General features: G+C 37.6%; 6 protein-coding genes across 6 annotated transcripts; 2 read left to right on the plus strand and 4 right to left on the minus strand.

Moving 5' to 3' along the window:
• Window positions 1-881: 881 nt before the first annotated feature.
• On the minus strand, window positions 882-2,800 carry GCK72_001546 (uncharacterized protein; the record flags this gene model as incomplete). Its single annotated transcript, XM_003097634.2, has 7 exons — window positions 882-974; window positions 1,046-1,180; window positions 1,257-1,543; window positions 1,631-1,889; window positions 1,957-2,408; window positions 2,468-2,681; window positions 2,726-2,800. 7 exons carry the CDS (start codon window positions 2,798-2,800, stop codon window positions 882-884), a joined length of 1,515 nt encoding a protein of 504 aa, XP_003097682.2.
• A 1,023-nt stretch (window positions 2,801-3,823) lies between these two features.
• Window positions 3,824-5,266, plus strand: GCK72_001547 (uncharacterized protein; the record flags this gene model as incomplete). Its single annotated transcript, XM_003097664.2, has 6 exons — window positions 3,824-3,862; window positions 4,078-4,236; window positions 4,362-4,486; window positions 4,628-4,744; window positions 4,928-5,073; window positions 5,154-5,266. The coding sequence occupies 6 exons, from the start codon at window positions 3,824-3,826 to the stop codon at window positions 5,264-5,266; spliced, it is 699 nt and encodes a 232-aa protein (XP_003097712.1).
• Window positions 5,267-6,451: 1,185 nt separating this feature from the next.
• GCK72_001548 (uncharacterized protein) lies at window positions 6,452-9,467 on the minus strand (the record flags this gene model as incomplete). The annotated part of the gene is made up of 6 exons (XM_053723023.1): window positions 6,452-6,735; window positions 6,824-7,057; window positions 7,158-7,353; window positions 7,452-7,618; window positions 7,687-7,842; window positions 9,227-9,467. The coding sequence occupies 6 exons, from the start codon at window positions 9,465-9,467 to the stop codon at window positions 6,452-6,454; spliced, it is 1,278 nt and encodes a 425-aa protein (XP_053591668.1).
• On the plus strand, window positions 6,868-9,489 carry GCK72_001549 (uncharacterized protein; the record flags this gene model as incomplete). Its single annotated transcript, XM_053723024.1, has 3 exons — window positions 6,868-6,942; window positions 8,395-8,455; window positions 9,320-9,489. The coding sequence occupies 3 exons, from the start codon at window positions 6,868-6,870 to the stop codon at window positions 9,487-9,489; spliced, it is 306 nt and encodes a 101-aa protein (XP_053591669.1).
• Window positions 9,490-15,029: 5,540 nt separating this feature from the next.
• Window positions 15,030-17,663, minus strand: GCK72_001550 (uncharacterized protein; the record flags this gene model as incomplete). The annotated part of the gene is made up of 9 exons (XM_003097643.2): window positions 15,030-15,143; window positions 15,249-15,323; window positions 15,397-15,597; window positions 15,699-15,785; window positions 16,145-16,340; window positions 17,047-17,111; window positions 17,238-17,326; window positions 17,384-17,471; window positions 17,520-17,663. The coding sequence occupies 9 exons, from the start codon at window positions 17,661-17,663 to the stop codon at window positions 15,030-15,032; spliced, it is 1,059 nt and encodes a 352-aa protein (XP_003097691.2).
• A 787-nt stretch (window positions 17,664-18,450) lies between these two features.
• On the minus strand, window positions 18,451-20,603 carry GCK72_001551 (uncharacterized protein; the record flags this gene model as incomplete). Its single annotated transcript, XM_003097632.2, has 9 exons — window positions 18,451-18,549; window positions 18,600-18,724; window positions 18,805-18,964; window positions 19,029-19,113; window positions 19,178-19,307; window positions 19,383-19,654; window positions 19,744-19,942; window positions 20,350-20,506; window positions 20,562-20,603. The coding sequence occupies 9 exons, from the start codon at window positions 20,601-20,603 to the stop codon at window positions 18,451-18,453; spliced, it is 1,269 nt and encodes a 422-aa protein (XP_003097680.2).
• Between the last annotated feature and the right edge of the window lie 599 nt (window positions 20,604-21,202).

Genomic DNA, 21,202 nt, shown 5'->3' on the forward strand with positions numbered 1-21,202 from the left:
GAATCAGTTCGTCCAGTGAGCTTGTCTATATTTACTTGATAAGGAGAGACAATTTAAGCGAAATGACATCTGAAACATCAAGAAACTTTACAGTAAGCATCTAGGATCGGCAACGACAGGATCGGCTAATGTCAAAATTTTCCAGAATTTTCGCGTTAGGACCCAAACCGTATCGCCGGAAACCAATGCCGGCATCAAAAAAACTCGAAAATCGATTGAAACGTGGCAAAATCTCAAATAATTTTAGGTCGAGAAAGTGAGGAAATGAAAGTGAGGAGAAGTGGTCGGAATGAATGAGAGAGCACAATTGTCAAAGGAAACACAGACAACGAGAGTGAAAGGATCCATAGAGTATTGTGAGGAGGAGAGAGTGCAGAGAACGGAGGAGAACGAAGAATCATTCGGAGTCTCTCCTATAGAGAAGGAGAAAAGTATATATTAAAGTGATGGGGAAGAAAACAATAGTGGGTGGCCTATGGGCTTTGAACCTTGGAACTTCTTACAACGTGACAGTTCGGGTGGTGCGGAGAAAACGTCCTGAACTCCACTTATCTGTTGAAGACATGGTTTCCAAGAAAAATGAGGAAAATCTGTAGAAAAATTTTACTCTTCAGCTAAGGAAGATTGTAAATTGGGACAAGGAGTGCGTACATAGTTGTACAAGTACCCCAATGGCTACTGTAATGTTAAGCTGACTTCCACAGAAATATTCGATATTGACAGTCAACTTCACGGGTTTTGCTACGAGGCGGTAAAAATCCAAAAACGGATATGTAGCTTAAAATTATCGCACAAATTTATTGACGTGAAAATGGAGAGTATCGAACGTCAAGTTAAAAGTGAAAAGTGAGAAAAAGTTAGATTTATCAATCGTAAAACAATTATTGAGTATCCATTTGTTCTTCTTTCGGTTCTGATTTCTGTGATGTCTGTGAGTCAGACGTATGCTTTGCTGCGATTCGTTCGGCGATAATCTGCAAAAAAAAACCAAAACTGTGAGAAAAATGATCACTGATAATTTTCAGATTCTTAGCATATAATTTACCTTTTGAGACTCTTCATAATATTGGTTGGGGTGAGTGATACGCTGTCCGAGACCACCCTCTTCCAAATGATGGGTAAACTCAAAATACCGGGTACATGCTTTATCGTATTGGTTTGATTCTGCTAAGTCAACGATCTGAAAGGAAGATTATTATTTCTGAGGGTCTCTGCCTGAGTCGTCTTATGTGGAGATGACCTTCTCGCATACTTACAAGTTCAACTTGATCTTTTTTGAGTATACTTTCACCGGATAACTTCTGTTTGAGTACTTGTTTTTCAGAATGTCTGAACGGACAGCCGTGACAATCGGTAGCCGATGGAGGGTTGTTCAGAATGATAGTGGCACAACTCATTGCTGTTTGTGGAACGCGTCGACCTTCTTTTCCGTACATGTACCGAATATTATAGGAGTATTCCTTATCAAACTTATCAGATGGAATCTTTTTGGTGAACTCGTCACGCATCATAGCGATGGCTTCTTCCAGCGAGAGACCAATTCCTAAAAAAATATTTTTTGTCTGAACTTGCTGTTTTAAAGAAAAATGAAGTCTGTATTATAAGAGAAAACGAGAGATTTTCTGAATACCTTTCAAAAACAATCCATATTGTCGTCTCGCACCATATTTCAAATGATGATTCAATCGAAGATTTTTATGCATTTGCTTCATACATGGTGCAAATGACCGAACAGCCAGCTTATCAATCATATGACGTGTGATAATTATAGATCCATCTGCTTGTTCTCCATTATAATCTTTTCCACTGTACGCATTGTTTGAGAGACGAGCCAGACGTGGCAGAAGACGTCCCTCTTCTTCAAGAATAGCCAGGTGTTTGAATGCGCGCTGAAAAAACCAATTTGAAAAATTAATTTTGTACAAATCTGGAAAATAGATAAAGTATATTTCTTACCGCCATTGCAGCCATCGTCGTGTTCTTCATTTTGGACACCAGAATAGTAACTAGGTCTTCGAATGGAAAATAGGCGAATCCTTTTTTCAAGTGAACTGATCCACGCCGAATCAATTCAATTGCATCGATGAAATCGACTTTGTAGAATGCCTTATTTTTCATATCAATTGAAAGAACTTGACAGGCATGTTCTAAGTCTTCTTCCATTTCCTTTTTCTCCTCTGAATTCAACTTGTGAATCGGAAAATTGACGGCTGAAAGTGAAGAATCAACTACTACTTCTCGTTCCTGTCTCAGACGAAAACGGAGAAGATCTCCTTCGATTTGTGTCAGCCATTTTTGATTTTCGGGTGTTCTACAAAAGGCTAGACGAAGGATAAAGTGACCGATGTTGTCACGGCGCCATAGTTCCGCGATGTCCTCGGAAGAAGTGGGTTTTAGATCTGGGAAGACTGCAAATAAAATTAGTTTAATAAAAGAAACCAGTGTTTTTTGAAGTTTGCTGGCGTACCAATTAACTTGATTTTATCACATGTTTTCCTGAACTTATTCTTGAATTCTTCAGTATGCATCGGATGACTATCCTTACAATTCTCGAAATTCTTCAACAATTTCAGCCGTTCCATAGCGATCTCATCGAATTCTGTGAGAGAAATGTTTTCTCCCGGAGGTGTTTGATAAAGTTGAAGATAGCCTGGGATTTCTTGCGTATTTGACGGTACGTTCTGAAAGATGTTTTGTTCCCAAATATAGTAATATCATTTTCAACCTTGATGCTCTGCTGATTATTGAACATTTGCGAGCGCACGTTCCGATTATCACTTATGGCGTTGGCGAAAAGCATGGTTTTGTGCTGAAAACAGAAAAATATAGAAATTTCAGTGAAATAACATGAAAGTTTAAACCGAGTGTTTTCGCGCGTAAAAATGGCGAAATACCGGAGCATCGTAGTATTAAAAACTTTTCATTACAACTCGACAAAATTCGATAGGAAAGAAAATTTAAAAGAAAATTACTTTTATTTCAGGTTTTTCTATGATAAAGTGTTGCAGATAATCATAAAAGAACAGTTTGGAAACCATATGAGCCCATATTTCCAGTAAAATGGTGCTCAAACGATTCTTCCCGAGTTTTGAATTATTTTAACAGTTATTCGTTTATATTTTGGTGAAGTTTCTGATATTAGATCAGTTCCTGCACATGCACAGCATTTATTATCGGAATAAAAAAGTTCCGACATTTTTTACCGACGCGCAAGGTTCGCGCCACTGATCTCCGGGAACGCCCACTCATCATAAACATTTCTTCTGCAAGATCAGGGCACGGTTTCATTGATTTCGCGGGTTAAGTTTTGTTTAAAAATACAACTTTAAAAATAAAATTTGACCTATTTCCTTTAAAATTTGATATTTTTTCTTCAAACTTCATGGTGGAAATGAAATTTTAAAGGAAATAGGTCAAATTTTATTTTTAAAGTTGTATTTTTAAACAAAACTTAACCCGCGAAATCAATGAAACCGTGCCCTGATCTTGCAGAAGAAATGTTTATGATGAGTGGGCGTTCCCGGAAATCAGTGGCGCGAACCTTGCGCGTCGGTAAAAAATGTCGGAACTTTTTTATTCCGATAATAAAGGAAACAAAAAAACCGTTTAAAATTTTAATTTCGCGCTTATTTTCAAGGGGGATACCGGAGTGTCGTTGTTGTGTATTTTCCACGTTTTCCACAGTGAAATCGATAAATTCCTTAATTTTTTGCTCATTTTACATGCATTCTTCCTATTTTTGTTTAAAATTAATAAAAATCTAATTACAGAGCGATTCAAAATTATTTCGTTTCCTGAAATTCACCAAAAACCGCCGGAAGACATGAATTCCTTCGGTAACGCCTCCGTCGACATTGACATGGTGAGTCAGCGTGAAAATAATAGAATAATGGAACAAAAACTTTGAAAAGTATGAAAATGACACGTGAATTGTTCATTTCTCAACAAAATCAACGATAAAATGGGCGGTTCTGAGTCAAAATTGCAAGTTTTTGCCACAAATTCATCTCAACAAATCGATAGCTCCCAGAAAGTCTCGTAACTTTTCCAGTTTCTCAATAATGTTTAACAATTCAGTTGGAAAGAGAAATGGCCGCTGAACAGACAGCAAATTTGAGCGGAAATATCGCCGGAATGAGTGCCCCGAAGAGCTCATCGAATCGACGGGGTCCCATGCAAGAAGTGGATTTAGATGCTGAATTTGATACATTGGAAGAACCAGTTTGGGATACTGTGGTGAGTTTTTTGATTTGTAGTGAGAGTTGAACATATTAATCGTTCCATTTTATCGAAAAAGCATGTTAATTACTGATCGAAAGAATTTTCGACAAATTTGAGGTTTTAAAAATTTTGTTTTTCAGAAACGTGACGTAATGACTGTCGGTGCGAAATTCAGTCATGTCATCTTGCCACATGGAGACAAACAGCAACTTCTTCGTGATTGGGATCTCTGGGGACCACTTTTCATTTGCGTTGGATTAGCACTGTGAGTTTATATAACTTTTTGAAACCATGAGAGCACATGGAAAGTAATAGTCACTTCAAGGTGTTTACCTGAATTGTTCAGGCATTAAAAATCAGTTTATTCTGAAAATACTGAACGTTACCTAGAATAAATTTTTTCCAGCCTCCTCCAACACAATGGAGGCACAGAATCAGCTCCACAATTCACTCAAGTCTTCACAATTACGTTCTTCGGTTCAGTCATTGTGACGGCAAATATCAAATTATTAGGAGGAAACATGTGAGTTTTTGTTACTATTAAAATCTTCAGACTTCACCGATTTTGCACGAATCTCACAAGGTGAAAGTGCAGAATTATTTTTTCAAATTCTTCATAGAACAGTAAAAAAATACCATTTCCCATTGGAAAAACGATTTGTTACATACATTTTAAAGTTTTCAACCTGAAAAATGTATTTTCCAGTTCATTCTTCCAATCACTGTGTGTCATTGGCTATTGCCTTCTTCCACCATTTGCTGCCGCAGTTCTTTGCTCACTTTTCCTTCACGGAATCGCATTCCCTCTCCGACTTCTAATCACTTCCATCGGATTCGTTTGGTCCACTTATGGTAAATAATTCTCAGGAAATTTCCTCATCCTAGTTTTTTCCATGTATTTCATCATAATTATTGGAAACTTCACATTTCAGCTGCAATGGGATTCTTGGCAGGATGTCAACCGGATAAGAAACGTTTACTCGTCATCTACCCAGTGTTTCTCTTCTATTTCATCGTCAGCTGGATGATTATCTCACATTCGTGAGAGATTGGACCACTAATTATTCGACTTATTTTCTGCATAAAAATAATTTTATTTTTTCCCCTATTCTTTTCAATTGAATCAGAAATACTCGTGCTTAGCATAACTTTTCTTCTCTTCATTTCTCGTTTTCATCTGTGATATCCATTGGTTACTGTAGCTTTCATCCCTATTTTTATTCACCCCCTCTCTTTAAGAGCCATAACAAGTCTTGAATTGGTTAGTGACATGGTGTATTTAAGTTTTTGATGTAAAAAATAATTATTGAATGTGAAACTACAAAAATTTTACAACCGGTTTCAAAGTAGGAAAGGTGTTGCGCGTGAAATAAACAATTTTCCATTTGAAGTTTCAAAAAAGTTTTGTACCGAAGTCTGAAGAAAAAAAGTTCCGAATTCTGAAGAAAAACCAGGTTCAAAAGAAATGACGGATCAATTGTTTTTATTACGTTGAACGCAAGAGACTGAGCTTTTCATAAAATTCCTCGAAAAGTCAATATTTTTGGGTGGGCGGAGTTTGCAGGGGAGTAATGGTGGGACCGGAGACAGAAGAAAAGACTAAAAATTGGCACTGTTTTGGAAAAATTACATAGAAAACTTGTTGGGGTTACTAAACACTAAACCGGGACAAAAAACAGGAAACCGGAGGAAAATCGAAAAATAATAACATTTTGGTTGGACCTGGAAAAGGGGGCGGGGCTTCGGGAGAACGTCAATAAATAAATTAGGATTTGAAAAATTTTGTGAGACAAAAATGGGGAAGAAACTAGGCTAGCGAAATGAAGTGATTTTTGTAGTATTTTCAGAAAAATAGAAGAAAAGTGGATAGAATTGGGGACATATTCAGAGACTGCCAGCAGTCAGAAATTGGGAAAAATGCACTAAATTAGGGAAAAAATGCATTTTTCCTCAAAAAAAATTTTTTGGGAAAAAAAGCAGTAAACAATTATTCTAAGAAAAAGCAAAATTTTGACATCTCTATGTGTTCATTTAGATAAGGAACTTGAGACGATGGATTTCATCCAAATGTTCAATTCATGGTCCGAATATAGGTGTTGCTGTGCAACTTTCAACTAGATTGGTTCAAGCAAACTCTATCGAAATGAGCAGATTTTAAGATGTCAAAGCTTGCCAAAAAATGGATAGAAAAACATAGAAATTGTGAAAAAAGAGTGAGGAATCTGAAGTTTTAGGAGGCGATATGGCTAAGCATTCTCATTCCATTGGCTGTAGCTTCAGCAGTTGATTGGCCGAATTGATGGTGTTGTCCGCCGTTTTGACCAGCATTCTGATGAACAAAGTCATGATTCAATGCGAGAAGTGAAGAGAGTTCGGTGTGTTGACGAGCATGATGATGCATTTGTTGCATTACAACCGCTGCCATATTCAGTTGATTCTGTTGTTCCGGTGATGGAGTTGGTGGTGTTGGGTGCAATAACATCTGCTGTTGTTGTTGTTGTTGTTGCTGTTGACCTGTAATTAATGAATGTCTTATTGGATTTATTTTCTTAAATTTCAGCCTAGAACTGAAATATTTCTAAAAAACCAAGTAACTGCTTACCAGAACTCTGCCCTCCATTCTGACCTCCTCCTCCTCCTCCTCCGATGACATCATCTCGTTTCTCTCCAGATGATCCTGAAGATGTGGACGACGACGATGATGGTGTCGTCTGGCCAGGAGTTTGTTGAGCCGATGAAGATGAGAAGTGGTTGAGATGAGTTGATTCATGTCCAATTTGTTGAGAACGTTGACGGAATGCACGTCCACAGAATGCACAAAGGAATGGTTTGATACCTAGAATTCATTATGATACTTGCAGATTCAGATTTTTAGAAGACGTTAGGTAAATCTACAGAAATCCCCTACACGAAAAAAGAACTATTTCATTATTCACCTGTATGAATTCTTTCATGCTGATCCAAATGACTTTTCTGTGTGAAACTTTTAGCGCAGTATTGACACACGTACGCCTTCTCATTGTTATGAATTCTCATGTGTTGTTGAAGTCCACCGCGAGCTTTGAATCGTTTGAAACACCGATCACATTCGTGTGGACGTATCATTCGACACTCCACCATGTGACGTTCTAGCTATAATAATGATATAATTATAGCTAAAAGCTTAAGAAATTCGATGAAAGTTCACTTTTGGACTCTACATCTCCATGTCCCGATGTCTCCCTACTTACCGCTGCTTCGCTGTTCACTTTCTTCGGGCAAAATTGACATTTCATCAATCCATCGTGTGTCGATCGTGATCGTTTCGTGGATTGGACAGATGCTGGTGCTTGGGTCATTGCACTCTCCGTGGACAGATGACGTTCTGATCCATGAGATCCATGACGACCAATAGCTGCTGAAATATTTAGATACAGTCCTCAGTCTGTCAGGTGGTCTATGTATCCAAATTTCCAAACTACACACCTAAATGAATCGGTTGCATCATATTCATATAATTGAAATCTCCGAATCCCTGTTGTCCATCTGCACCAACTCCGATACCGTTTCCAGCAGCACCATTCGCCTCCTTCATCATCATGGTACCGACGACGGACAACGCCGAGAGACCGTCTGATGTTACTGCAAATAACTGATCATGAAATTTTTAATTTCAGGAAAATTTCAGAATGTATTGTCATTGTTTGGTGAAGACACAATTGGTATAGAGAACTATAGGAAAATGCATGGAACAGGAAACAACTAGAATTAGGAAGAAACAATACAAAATATGAAGAGATCTAGAAATTTGTAACCGTATTCATTTTCAGAGCAAGTAATTTCTCATTGGTTAATCCTGCAAGGATACAGTACTCAAAATTAGTAGTGGATTACTGTATCTCGTCACTAATCTTCTTGTGAATCTACTCCAAGGCTTCATAAATCAAAATTAGTGATTTGCAAATCAGTGAATGGTAACATACTTAAACAAAGGTTCACTTAGATGAACTAAACGATCATTTTGTTTCTTTTTTCCTTGGCCCTGTGTACAGAAATCTGGAAACTTGTGATGATCCTACTATCTCAAGAATATGGCATCGTGAAAACCATCTAGGAACACAAGCAACATAAAAAGAGACTCCGCCCATTTTGATCAGAACTATTTTAGAAGGATGAAACTATTCAGATGTACAGTATTCTCAATCATTCGATCTAAGGAATCCACGTTCACCATTCGTAATCTCACACAACGTTGGTAAGTCTGCCCGACTCTCTCGTAAATCGACACACCCTCTCAATAATATTTTTCCCACGGAAATCAGAAAAAAAATTCCTTCACGCCGATCAGTGGGTGGTCTTCAAAAAAAACGGCGGTGCGTGTAAGTGTGCGTGCGCGCAACACACGGCATCAGCAAAAAACGAAGGGAAAAGAGGAACGACAGAAGAGCGGCGCCGGGGACGCGGGCGACGGGACGCCGCGCGAGGAGAGCGCCATGGGGGGCTATAGAAAATGAAAGGAATATGGGAGCGAGTGGAGACGCAGATATATAGAGAGAGACATAGAATGGAACACGACCCCCCGGGCTGCTGGAGGGGAAAAAGAGGAGGAAGCAGTAGAAAACTAGGAAGGAGAGGAAGAAGAAGGCCAGCACTCTTTTTCCCTCGTTCTGTGGATTGTCTGAATCTCTTATTTCTCTCTCTATCTTCATGATTTGGAAAAAGGGAGAGAGAGACCACACATGTACACTTTTCTTCATTCCGTTCTTTGCAGCTTCTAAGGGTCAATAAGAAAATGGGCGGAGCTTAGAAATCCTACAAAAGACCGTCCATCAGATTCTAGATGTAGGACTGTTAGAAATCGAAAAATGAAACTCATTCTTCATCTCTAGCCGTAGAAGTAGGGGAATCCTAAGAATCAGATACTGAAAATATTGTATTCTATTTGCCTAGATTCTCGAATTTATCCCTTTATACCCTAAGTATTCCCTCGGTGTATCTGAATATCCTGACTTGCCACCCAACTCACCATCAAATCCCATTGGCATCGGAGAGAACGACGGTGATGCCAATTCCCTCTTAACCATTGACTGAGTTGTACTCATCAACGCCTCTCGTACAGTACGATGGTCCATCAATGGTGATGGTTTTGATGTGTTGACGTTGGCGTCTTCTGATCCTCCAGAATTTCCAGAATTTCCACCAGAAGATGAGGAAGACGATGCCGGAGGAGGAGGTGGTGTCGTGACAGAATCAGACGATGAGATCATTGGAGCAGTAGTCGGCTGGTGATGATGTTGCTGCTAAAAATTATAATTTCTTCTTCATTTGTTCTTTTAATGATTTTTGTTTGAGTTTCAGAATTAGATCGTAGAATGGAGATTAGATTCAGTATGATGGATTTTAATTTAAAAATCCCAAATGTGAGATTCTCCATTCTTGTGAAACAGGGGATAGTTAATAACAAAAAGCAAAGAATTCCGATTAGAAATATTCTTCTTAACTTGAACTTATTTTGATTCCCTATTCAACTTGATATAGGTGGGGCGTAGAAAAAAAGATCAAGAAAAAAGAGAAAAACCATTTGGGAGAAAAAGAAATAGTAAAAACTGACCAAGAGCTTGATAACTGATCCCGTCTGATCCGTCCATCTTTTTTTTATGTCAAAATCCAACGTGGATTTTTTTTCTGATGGCTCGCGTTGTCATCATTTCGAAAGAAAAAAAAGAAAAAGAAAAAACTCAACAAAAAAAGTGAGTTTTTCTTTGGCGGGTTTATTAATTTCCACGTGAAAAACTAGGTGAAAGTTTTGTAAATTTTTAAAGACTTGAGGAATTCGGATTATAGAGGGGTCAGAAAGAAATGGAAAAATTCTGGAAATCACAGAAGTACTCCACTTTTTATACGCCGAAAAATAGGCTCCACCCATTAATATCTACAGACCCTCTAATTTTGAAATTTTCAGAACTTTTTCAAATGTCAGGTGTTCGATTCTGGGTTTTTTCCTCCGAAAAATTAGTGGGTATACTTTGAAAAAAAAAAAGATTTCTAGATGTTTCTCTGCGTGATTCTATAGGAAAGAGAGAAGTGACGTCATGAAGAATTGGCACCCTATGAGCTCCGCTGGTGGTCAGAAAAGGGCTGGGCTATCTCGGATACCCACTTGTTAGACCTGGCTAGGTAGTCTTCTTCGTAGGTCTAGAATTTCTCAGTAATGATTTGAAAAGTTCTACCTAGAAACAGGAGAAAAAAGAAATAGTTCAAAAAATCAAAAACTGTACACTGCCCGAGGAAAAAACTATTTCTTCTTCAGTTTCGTGGGCACAAAAAATATTTTTTGTTCAGTTATCAGCATCTGTTCCTTATCAGTTGAATCTTAAGTGGAAAATTGGACAAAAAAAAGAACTGTCAGCCAATAAAAATGATATAGAAAGTGAAAATGTCAACGTAGAAAATAAGTGTTGGGTGGTAGAAAAAGGAGAAATGTTGAAATTCCAAATTGTTGGATATATGATTATTTCCAAAAGTCTTCGATTTCCGGTTAATAATCGAAAAAAGAGAAAAAGAGAAGTAGGAAGCCAGTTGTGATACTTTATATGTGCCTATACACATAAAAACTCTCCGGTCGAAACACAACGGAAAGAAAAAGAAACGGTGTTTCTAAAAAATATTTTTTGATGGGAATTTTCAGAAAAAAATATTCAGGAAATTTGAATGAACACATAAAAACACAGAATCAATTCCACGATTGATAAATTCCAAAGAGTGGCAAAATGCATATCAATGAATATGAAATCATGACTTTTCAGGGTGCAATGGATCTACTGTATAACATTAGCGTTACCGTAATTGATCGAATTTCCATAGATGTAACAGGAACGGCACTGGTACAGTATATGATGCATGTCTTCTACAGCAACTTTCTGTTTTTATATAGAGATATACAGACTTGCAACGGGCCGGGCCGGGCCGGGCCGGGCCGGGCCGGAATGAAAATTTCCAGGGCCCGGCCCGGCCCGGCCCGTGGCCCGGCCCGGCCCGGCCCGGCCCGGTCGGCCCGGAAGTTCAGTACTGAAAAAAATTCAAATTTTTTTTTCGAAAATTTCCCGATTTTTTTTGAAAAATATTTCTTAAAAACAATTTTTTGTAGGTTTCGAAGGTTTTTGAAAAATATACTTGAGGAAAAATATGAAAAATTTTCAGAAAATAAATTTTTGGACAAAAAATTGTAGTGAAAAAAGTTCAAAAATTCAAATCCGGCCCGATCGGGCCGGGCCGGGCCGGGCCAAAACCGGGCCGGGCCGGGCCGGGCCGGCGGGCCGGCCCGGAATCTTGCAAGTCTGGAGATATACCTTGAAACAGTACACTAGTTATGGTCAACCACGATTATATTTTTCTCGGTCTTCAATTAAACTTGCATGGTGGTCCTAATAGGTTGCAAATACATTTATCCGAAGTAGTTGTACATTAATCCTTAATAAACAAAATTAATTTTTTCTATTCGAAGTTTCTCTCTTTGATCTCGTCTTTTCCGTTTGACATAACACTCTTATCACCTTGCTTCAACTTTTGAACACCTGTCCTTTACACACTTTTTTTTGTGAAAAAAGTTATGAATAAGACGTATAATTTGAACATTTTCATGCATTGAGTAACCCCATAATTTGATTTACATCACGAGCGGAAAAATGAAGATGGAAAAAATTCTGAGTAGTTGGAAAAGAGATTTTGGAGCTAGCTAAAGGAGGGTAGGGAACTGAGATTACAGTAATATTTTCTTCTTATAAATAACATCTTAGGCTCTCAGGCTGAATAAGTGAGCTGCCACCTAGAACGAACGTCTTCTATTTGGAAAGAAAGTTAATGCTAAAAGATCACCCACGTCACCCTGAATTCTCTTGAACTCTTCGCTGCGAAAAGTGAGCTGATCAGATAAAGTTTTCATTACATTACTACAGATGTACTTCTCCATAAATGCTAGGTTGTATTAGTTGTTTCAAATAGCACCGAGTAGTACGGAAGAGGAACAAAAGGTCAGTCATAGTGTCTCGAATTGCCACTTTTTTCTTTTTCCACGCCTTTTTTCGAAGCGAAAAACTATAATTGGCTTCCGAAAGAAGAAGTAAAGAGCAGTTTTTTTTTTTCTATTTATAGATTTTGAATAATAAGTCTTTTTGGAACTACGGTTGACCGCTCTTCAGGAAAACATAATTAAACAAATAGAAAGTCAGCAAAGGCTAGTTGCTCATCGTATCAAATATAACTTCACTACAAGTTAATACGAATGTTCCAAAGAGTTGGTTCTTTGTGCTCCTCTGTTGCCACAAAATTTTAATGTAGGTAAAACGGAAATCACAGGGAGTGGCCACCGTCTGTATCCGTAGGAGATTGAGTCGGAAATATTTCCAATATCCGTTTGAACACGAAGTGTCAAGGAAGTTGAGAGTGAAAACTAAAATGTAAAACCTCAGATTTGAAAAAAAGAAATATCATATTTCAGGATACGAAAAGTTTAGTTTTGGAACTAAATTTGTGATACTTCGATTTAAGTAGTCATTACAGACATATGTCTGTGTAGAATCTTGGTCTGGGGATTTAGCATACTGTAATTAGACGAGATATTCCAAAAACCACCCGGTTAGCAAACTATGTCTTTTGATTTCTAGTTTTAATGTGATACCGTAGTTAAAGTCCTAGATCCAAAACTTACTATCTACTAGAGACCCAGGAACAAGACATAATGAAACAGCTTTGTTTTCGGAGAAGATCTTTTCAGACCACCCAGTCTGGAATTCGTAACTAAACCAGTCGACATACGGTAGCTGCACTCTCTTTTGAGATTATTTCTTCAGAAGAGCTCATCAAGTGACACCATCACATTCATTAGTCTCTCGGAGGGACAAAAAACGGAGTGACGGGAGAAAATGAAGAAGAAGTGGTGGTAGAATCTTCTTCTTCTTCTTCTTCTTCTTGGTTCTTCTTGAAGTGGGACACTCTCCAGGAGGCAGTCTCCGGGAAAAAAAGGACACACATACGGAGCCTAGGCGGGCGCCAGGCGCCCTTCGTTCAGAAAAAGGAATATGTGTGCATGAAGACGGCCGCCCATCTTCCTTCATGCCTCCATGAGTGCTCATTTTGCAACTGCCAAGGGCTCCAACAGATCCAGTGGTTCTGAGGACTCCGCGCGGCGACGGCGTCCTCTGGCGCCAGGGACTCCTCCCGTTTTTTGCTCTTTTCTGTGTTGGCTCTCCGTCTCTTTTTTCTTTTCCATTTTTTCCTAGAAGAGAAAAAGGGACAGGAAGTGCTAGTGGTGGTGGTTGTGGCTTCAGAGGCAAAATGAGAAGAGCAAAAAATGCGGAAAAAAGTTTGTGCTTCCCGGGACGACGAAATGTTTCAATTTGAAAGAAATAAATATGTGCGCAAAAGATCGAACGCCAAAAATGAGAAGTTTGCCGAATTACGAGGTCTAAGAGTAGATGTTCAATCTAGACTATTTCTATGATGGACCAGTCCAACTAAAGGGCAGGAAAAGACAGATATGCTTGGGCGGAAGGTTCGACCTATTTTCTCTAGATTACTGTAATTAAGTTCTTCTATGCTATATAGTTATTCAATGCTACGTAGTTTCATCAGTACGACTGTTCTGATAGTAATCCAATATAGAAGCCCAAGAAAAAGTTTTCCTTGCAAAAAATATGGGCGGTCTTTTGGGAGGCTTATCTCGTCATGGAGGCCGTGTCTTCTTCAGAAAAAAAAGATGTGAAAAAGTCCATTCCTATTTCAAAAAAGAGCACAAAATTCTCTCTTCTTGCAAAAAAGGAAGGAAAAACGAATAGGAGAGGACAAAAAAATGAGAAAAAGGGAGAACTCGTTCCATTTTTTCTTTGCCCCTTTTTTCACACACAATGTTTCTTATTGAGAAAAAGAAAACGGGAGAAAACAGGAACGAAGAAAAAGTTTTCTTTTCGGGAGTCCAAAGAAAGAGAAAAGTTCTGAATTTTGTGAATGGGGAGCATTGAGAGAGAATCACTAATAAGGCCAAAGATAGAACTCCAAGTCAGAAAATGGAAATTGTTGAAGAGACCTGATCTAGTCGAAATTCTGTGTACTCCGATGAGTTCTCTTTTCGTATTACATAATTTTGTTACATATTCATTGTACAGTAATACCCACCTACAGTAACCTTATCAGAGCTATAAAATTTTACGAATAGCTTTCAGTAAAAACAACTCAAGTGACTCTATGAGCGCCAGTTCTTCTATCCGAAGGACTCAAACTCACAAATTGCTGATACTGCTGATTCATCATCAATTCTTCGAACCAGGATATTTCATTGAAATTCGGTAATATGCTTCTCTGATCCTCATAGGTGAACATTTCTGAAAATAGAAAGAATTAGAAGTCTGACAAACAGACTCACAGACTCGAACTTACCCCAGATGCAGAATATTTCAAGATTTGTGAATTAAAAAAATGTCTCAAACAAGTCGGTGTTAGTTGTGCATTTTCGTTGGTTTCTGCAGAAAAAATTGGGGGAGTTCAATATTCGAAAAATAAAATCAGATAAGAAGAATAGATAAGAATATCAGGAATATTTGAATCCTGTTGGTGAGAAATGAAGAATTGAAAATATTGGAAAAATAAATAAGGCATTTTCAACAGAATGCACTTAAACACAAAGGAAAGAATAACAAAAGTAGGTGTGAAAATGAGAGCATCAACAAAACTGTGTAAAGAAAATTGGAACATGAAACAGAAAATATAAATCTATGAAAGTAGACAGAAAACTATGAAAAAATAACAGAACAAGACTAGAAATCTATTAGAATCCGTCAATTTCCAACAGCCGAAACATCAAAAATGTGTTCAGCGAGCTCTTGTTTCTCTTTGTGACGACGCTCATACGCCTTCCGTTTTGATGGCTTCACGCGATCGAATTTGCGTTCCTGCAAAAGAATTCATATACTTTTTTGAGATTTCTAAAAAATGTTGGTTTCAAGACTCGATTGTCTGTGATTCTAAACAATATCTGAACTATTTCATTGACTTACCTTATGCTCATTGACGGTCTCTTTGACTCGTAGTGCTTTGAAGACAACCCATTCTTCCATTGTGACACGAGCTACCTGAAAAATTTGTTCTAAGTGTCAATACAATAAAATGCCCTCTGATTTCTGTTCATACAAATGTTCTACTCACATTTGTTGCAAAATCCTCTTCATTACTATCCAAAATTCTTTGCAATTTCGGATTTTCCAATCGAATTTGTGGCCTTTTTGGATCGGGAGTTGCGAATTTTCCAGTTGCCAAAAGGAACTTGTGGCGATCTACTAAATCGTCCAACGACAAATCATCAATCCATCCGACGCATTCTGCAACGTCTTCTGATTCGACACCCATCTGAAAAATACAATCTAAAAACTACAGTAGTCTAGAATTACGATTACTGTAGTTCAAACTACTGCGTTCAACGATCTGATTTTCGAATTCTTGATACTCACCTGATAAAATATGTATTCGTATTTGTCCTCGATCTCTTCGATTGGTTTCAGCAGAATTTGTGGACAACGCGAGATGAGGTGACCGGCCTAGAAGAAATCGAAATAAACATGACTAGAATATGGGCGGCGCCAGCTCTTCCAGGATATTGTAATTCTACTACACGCTCAGAAAGTCGCATCAAATGTGCTCATAAAAATATAATTCGGGATGTAATTAATATCTTTTTGTAGAAAAAAAGGTGTGACAGGAGAGATCAAGATTAGGAAACCTTTACGAAATGTATATACATATCCAATCCATTAGGATTAACCTTTTGCCGAGAAGGTCTTTAATCTTTTTTGAGAAAACGTGTTAGCTATTCCAGTTCTATGAAAAGTATGGTCAACGATTCCTTCGCAAACCAAATCTGAACTGAGGGAACCTCTGAAAATCTGGAAAAGCCTACCTGTTTTCGCGAAAAGAATCCTCCAATTTCATGAGCCAACCGTTGCATTTCTTGAGGATCTCTGGCGAACAACAATGGAGGACATCTTTTGATTGCCGATGCAATCGAACGAGGTGTTGAGATTCCACATGCTGACAATGCTTCAATGTTTTTGGTGATGTTCGTGGCACCATGTCGGAGAAGGTCGACGGGGAAACTGCAAGATATATTTTTGTTTCAATGTGGGTGACCTAAAAGTATGGGGCTGGCAAAAATACGTGATTTTCTGCTAGTAAAAAGTGTAAATTTAAAGGGTGACAGGATTTTTGAACAATTAATATCAACATCAAATGTAAAATATCCCTTCCTAGCGGAACATCAACATTGCGAGAAAATGATGAAGTGGGTGTATCAAGCAGAAGAAAGTGGAACTTCTCTCTTTATATTTTCTCTCATTTTGCCGTTTTAATGAAAAGAATGTCTTCGTTGAGGTGTTAGAAGATAGGTGTGAAATAGTGAAAACCATGGTTGACGTGCACGAGAATTGACAAATAAATATTACTGTTAAGATGATGTTTGAAAACCAAAACGAAGGTCATTTTTTGGTTGAATGGACTGTTTTATCGGGTAAAAAATTGGAGAGGAAGAAGATAGACTTGAGTAAAAACTATGAAAATTGTGACTAATTTTGTCTAGTAAGCGGGAAGGGAATGAACACCTAGAATTATATTCGAAATTTGGAAATCATTGTTTTTGCACACTTTCAAACTTCAGAATGTTTCTTTTTAAAAATCATCAGCCATGAATTATGACTCAATAGACCTAATTTTCAAGCAGTACAGCCTAGGCACCTACTTATTGAATTTACTGCTCGTAACATACTTTTAGCAATATACTTCTGAATCATTAACTCCAAAACTTACAGTGCCAAAAGTCGAATGGCATCTTCGAAAGTGACATATCCGACGTTGACGAGCGTCTCAATGACCTGCAAGTTATCAAATATCAAATGAATCAAAAAACGAGATGAATCATATCTCTATCTTCTTCTTCACCATCCCCAGCCACTTTTTTCTTAGCGAAAAGCTACGGTATTCGACGAGAGAGTACTCACTTCTAAAGAGACGGCAGGTTGTGAGACAACAGTACGGAACAATGAAGCATTTTTCGTGTTAGCATCCAGAAGGAATTCAGATTTTACGCCTGCAAACAAACACATTCATCTATCTGTCTGTGTTTCTGAACTCAGAATGTCCCTACCATATTCCACAAGTTTTTCGAAAACTTTAGCTGACTCCTGTCTCGCAAACGAATCTCGACCAGGAATGACGAATTGCGTGCCGTTTTTCTGAAACGAATTCTAATGATTCGAAACTTTCACATTTCTTTTTTATACTTTCAGATCTTCAACAATTTGTTCCATTATTCGATTCGCCTCGGTTGAATTCACAGACAATCCTTCGCTATTTGTGGAACATTGTCGCGTAAACGAAATGATTTTGAAGTTTCGTCGAAATATTGTTGGAACAATTCGGTACATTTTTAGAGCTAAATAATTTTTTTTGAACTATCATATCGAAAAATTCGACTTGTTTCTGTGTAAACAGGCATATTCATGGTAGATATTACCTGAAAAGTGAAACTATGTAGAGTAAAGGATTTGTTGAATAATAATTATTTTATTTTCAAGGATGGGAAACAGTTGAGGATCATTTTAAGAAATTTTGAGACGACAACAGAACATTATGAAAAGTGAGAACACGTTACATCAATTGAAAATTATGCAATGACTTGAGAAGTTTTTCAGGGAAACGAAGAAAATATCGGGAAACTGGAATTTTTCACAACTCTGAATTAAGCTTTAAAAAAGAAAAATCAATGAAGAAAGGGGGAAAATAGAAATAAAAAGCCACAAAAATCAGCGAAAATCAAGAAAAAAATTTTCGGGGTCAATGAGAAGTAGAAGAAAGCACAACATGTGTTGCTCCGAAGACAAGAACATTAAAATAGAGAAGCACGGGTTAAGGAGCAGATTATAGTTTGATCTTGGATTCTCAGAAAACGAATCTGAAGATTCTAAAGAGAGAAAAGTTAGATGATTGGGAAGAATGAGTCAGAAGTAAGGAAGAAATAATTTTCGGGATACAAAAATTATTAATGAGATGAAATTTGCCAATTTCGATATCATTCCCACATACTGACTATTTTTGAACATGATTCCGGTTTTTGATTAAACATTAGACGGGGATGAAATAAATAGATAAATAAAGAACATGCGATTTGATTGAGAAAAAACATTATAAACATTTTTCAATTCTTCTTCCAGATTACTTCATTCTCATCTCGTATTCTCCGTTCTGAGTGATATATCGAACCCATGGGAGTGCTTGATAACCACTTTTCTCGATAATTTTGAGGTAGCGGACCTGGAAAACCGAAGCTTGTGTTTATGTCTGACGTCCAGACGTTTTTTTACCTGAATTCCAGAAGTGGTAAAATACGGAATTTCGAATTTCACTTTGATGGGTGGTCGTCCTTCAGATTCTTCACTCATTACAGACGGCAGAGATAGATGCGCAGTGAGAAGATATTCTTTTCCACCTGAAAATTAAAGTGATACTTAATTTGAGAAACATATATTCCAAGTGTGTCATTTGTATTGAGATTCTGTCTATCCTTACCAGGGAAACTTTTAATCGTCCACACGAATGCGCTTTGTTCTGGTGTATATTTCACGGATCCGATGCTCGTCTTGAATTTTGGAGAGTCGGCATCTGATGGAACCGGAATGATAATCTCTACATTATTAGCTGTCGAGCGACGTTTGAATTGAGACTTGGCCTGTAAGTGAATGAATTATGGAAAATAATTGAGACGTTCGATATGATACTATCCTATTACATACCTTGATAATGAATGAAACTCTCGAATGACTATGCCGTTCAATACTTGTCTCAATCCAGATCAATGGCTTCACAACGGTCGTTAATCTACAAATTTTGTTGTAGAAAGGAAGAAATGGCATTGCTAAACGCTTGAAAAACTATCACCTACCTATAACTCATTAATTCGAAAGCTCCATCCGGCGGAATGAAAGAGATCGTCCTATCGGTATCGAATCGAGACAAACGAACACATTGATGGAACTTGACGTCTTCCAACTCCACAGACTTGCTTTTCCCTCCTGAAAAATTGTATTTCACATTTAATTTTTTTTTAACCCCGTTAGCTTCATGCAACAAAAAGGACAAATACTCACTTCCACTTCCTTCGAACAGAACTTTATCATTCAATCCAAGCCGTAGCTCCGGCATTCCAGTCAAATAAACTCTCATTTTAACACTTCCAACAATTTCAGATTGAAGCACTGTTCCGTTGGCTGATGCCAACATGTTGACACTTTCAATGACATCCAAAAATACTTCGTTTTTCCGATATTTTATTCCTTCAGATCTCCATGAAACTGCATTTGTCACAGCCATAGGTGGACGTGGAGCAGACACGAGTTTTTGACCTTCTTGAGTAATATATCTGAAAATCAGCAAAAATGGAAATTTAAAAAAAAACAATTTTCAGGACTTGAAACGTTTCAGTCTTTCTAGATATTTTCCTTCACTTACTCTTGCAATATACGGCTTTCAGTAGTCTGGGGAAATCCGAAATCCATCATTTCATCAAGTAGCTCGTAAATTACAACAAAGTTATCCCGAATTGATTCCTCTTCGACATCTTTGAAATATTCGGCGAAAACTTCGACACATTTGTATAGAAATGAAAGAATCATCGTTACGTTGACATTCGAACGGCATGCTGATACCACTGAAAGGAGATTGATTTGAGCGGCTATAAACACATGTTGCGAGAGAAACAGTAAGTTTATGGATGGAATCAGAGATTGAGAAATTTGGAAGTATATTTCATGTGAAATTTGGCGTTTCCCTTGAAAAATTGTCTCTCACCGAATGGATGATGAAATTCGAAATCTTGGGCCAACATCCCACAACATAATTCCCGAAATTTCAATTAAAAAAATATTTTTAGAATTCTTTGGAATGTTTTAATATAAAATCAGCGACATTTTATATATATATCGAAAATATTTGTGCAATTAATTAGGAAACAAATTACTTCTGGCCTAAACCAATGGCGTCTCTTCAATCCCCACTTTAATATTCTGATCACTCGTTCAAACTCAATTTTTTTTTCTGTTACGAAATAAAACTAACAATATATATTGGTATGCTTGATGAATACGAAATTCGTGTCCTGATAAGTCAACACTGGTGCCGCCGACCCTTCTTCCTCCTTCTCCATAAGAAGAGTGATGAATTTATCGATCGCCGTCATGTCTACGTCACCTCGATAGTTTCGGGAAATTATTGTCTGTAATGTTTTTAAATTTCATTACTGAAATACCTTTATTCGGTTTAAAACCTACTTTTCCCTTCAGATCCAGTATAAACATAGCAGAAGTCGCCATTTTATCGATTTTCTTCTAGATTTTCAGCTAGAATCCACGTGTCATCGGTTTCAAGTGAGATGTCTTCAAAATCGGAACGAAAATTGAAGAAAAAGCGGAAGAAATTCGATAAATGAGTGCACGCAGATGGATATCGTGGCTACTGGCGGACACACTCTCTCACTGCCTGCTCCTCTTCGTTTTATATTATCTCTCGCTTTTAAGGAGAGGAGGACGAGAAAACCTTGGAGACGAGGATGAAGGTAAAGATTAATTCAGAAAAAAGACTTGAAGGAAAAATCAGTTAAGAAGGTATTCTCCACTCTAACAAATATACATCTGACAAACTCGAGCGAGAGGTCCCACGGGTGAAATGTATGTATGTTCCTTTAAATCTACAGTAGTCGTTTTTAAAATTAGCGAAATAATTGCAGAGTTAAGTATGTAGCGGAACGATAAAAAACCTCAAAAGCAAAATTAGTTCGAAATTATAAAAACTTCATTATAATTCAAATAACAAATTACCAGCAAACCCAAAAACGGAACAAATAAATGAAAATAAATTTGTAAAAGTTACATAGAAATCGTGGTGAAACCTAAATTTAATAAACAGGCGTGCT

This window comes from Caenorhabditis remanei, chromosome I (genome assembly GCF_010183535.1).
Source record: "Caenorhabditis remanei strain PX506 chromosome I, whole genome shotgun sequence".
In the NCBI taxonomy this organism is placed as follows: domain Eukaryota; kingdom Metazoa; phylum Nematoda; class Chromadorea; order Rhabditida; family Rhabditidae; genus Caenorhabditis; species Caenorhabditis remanei.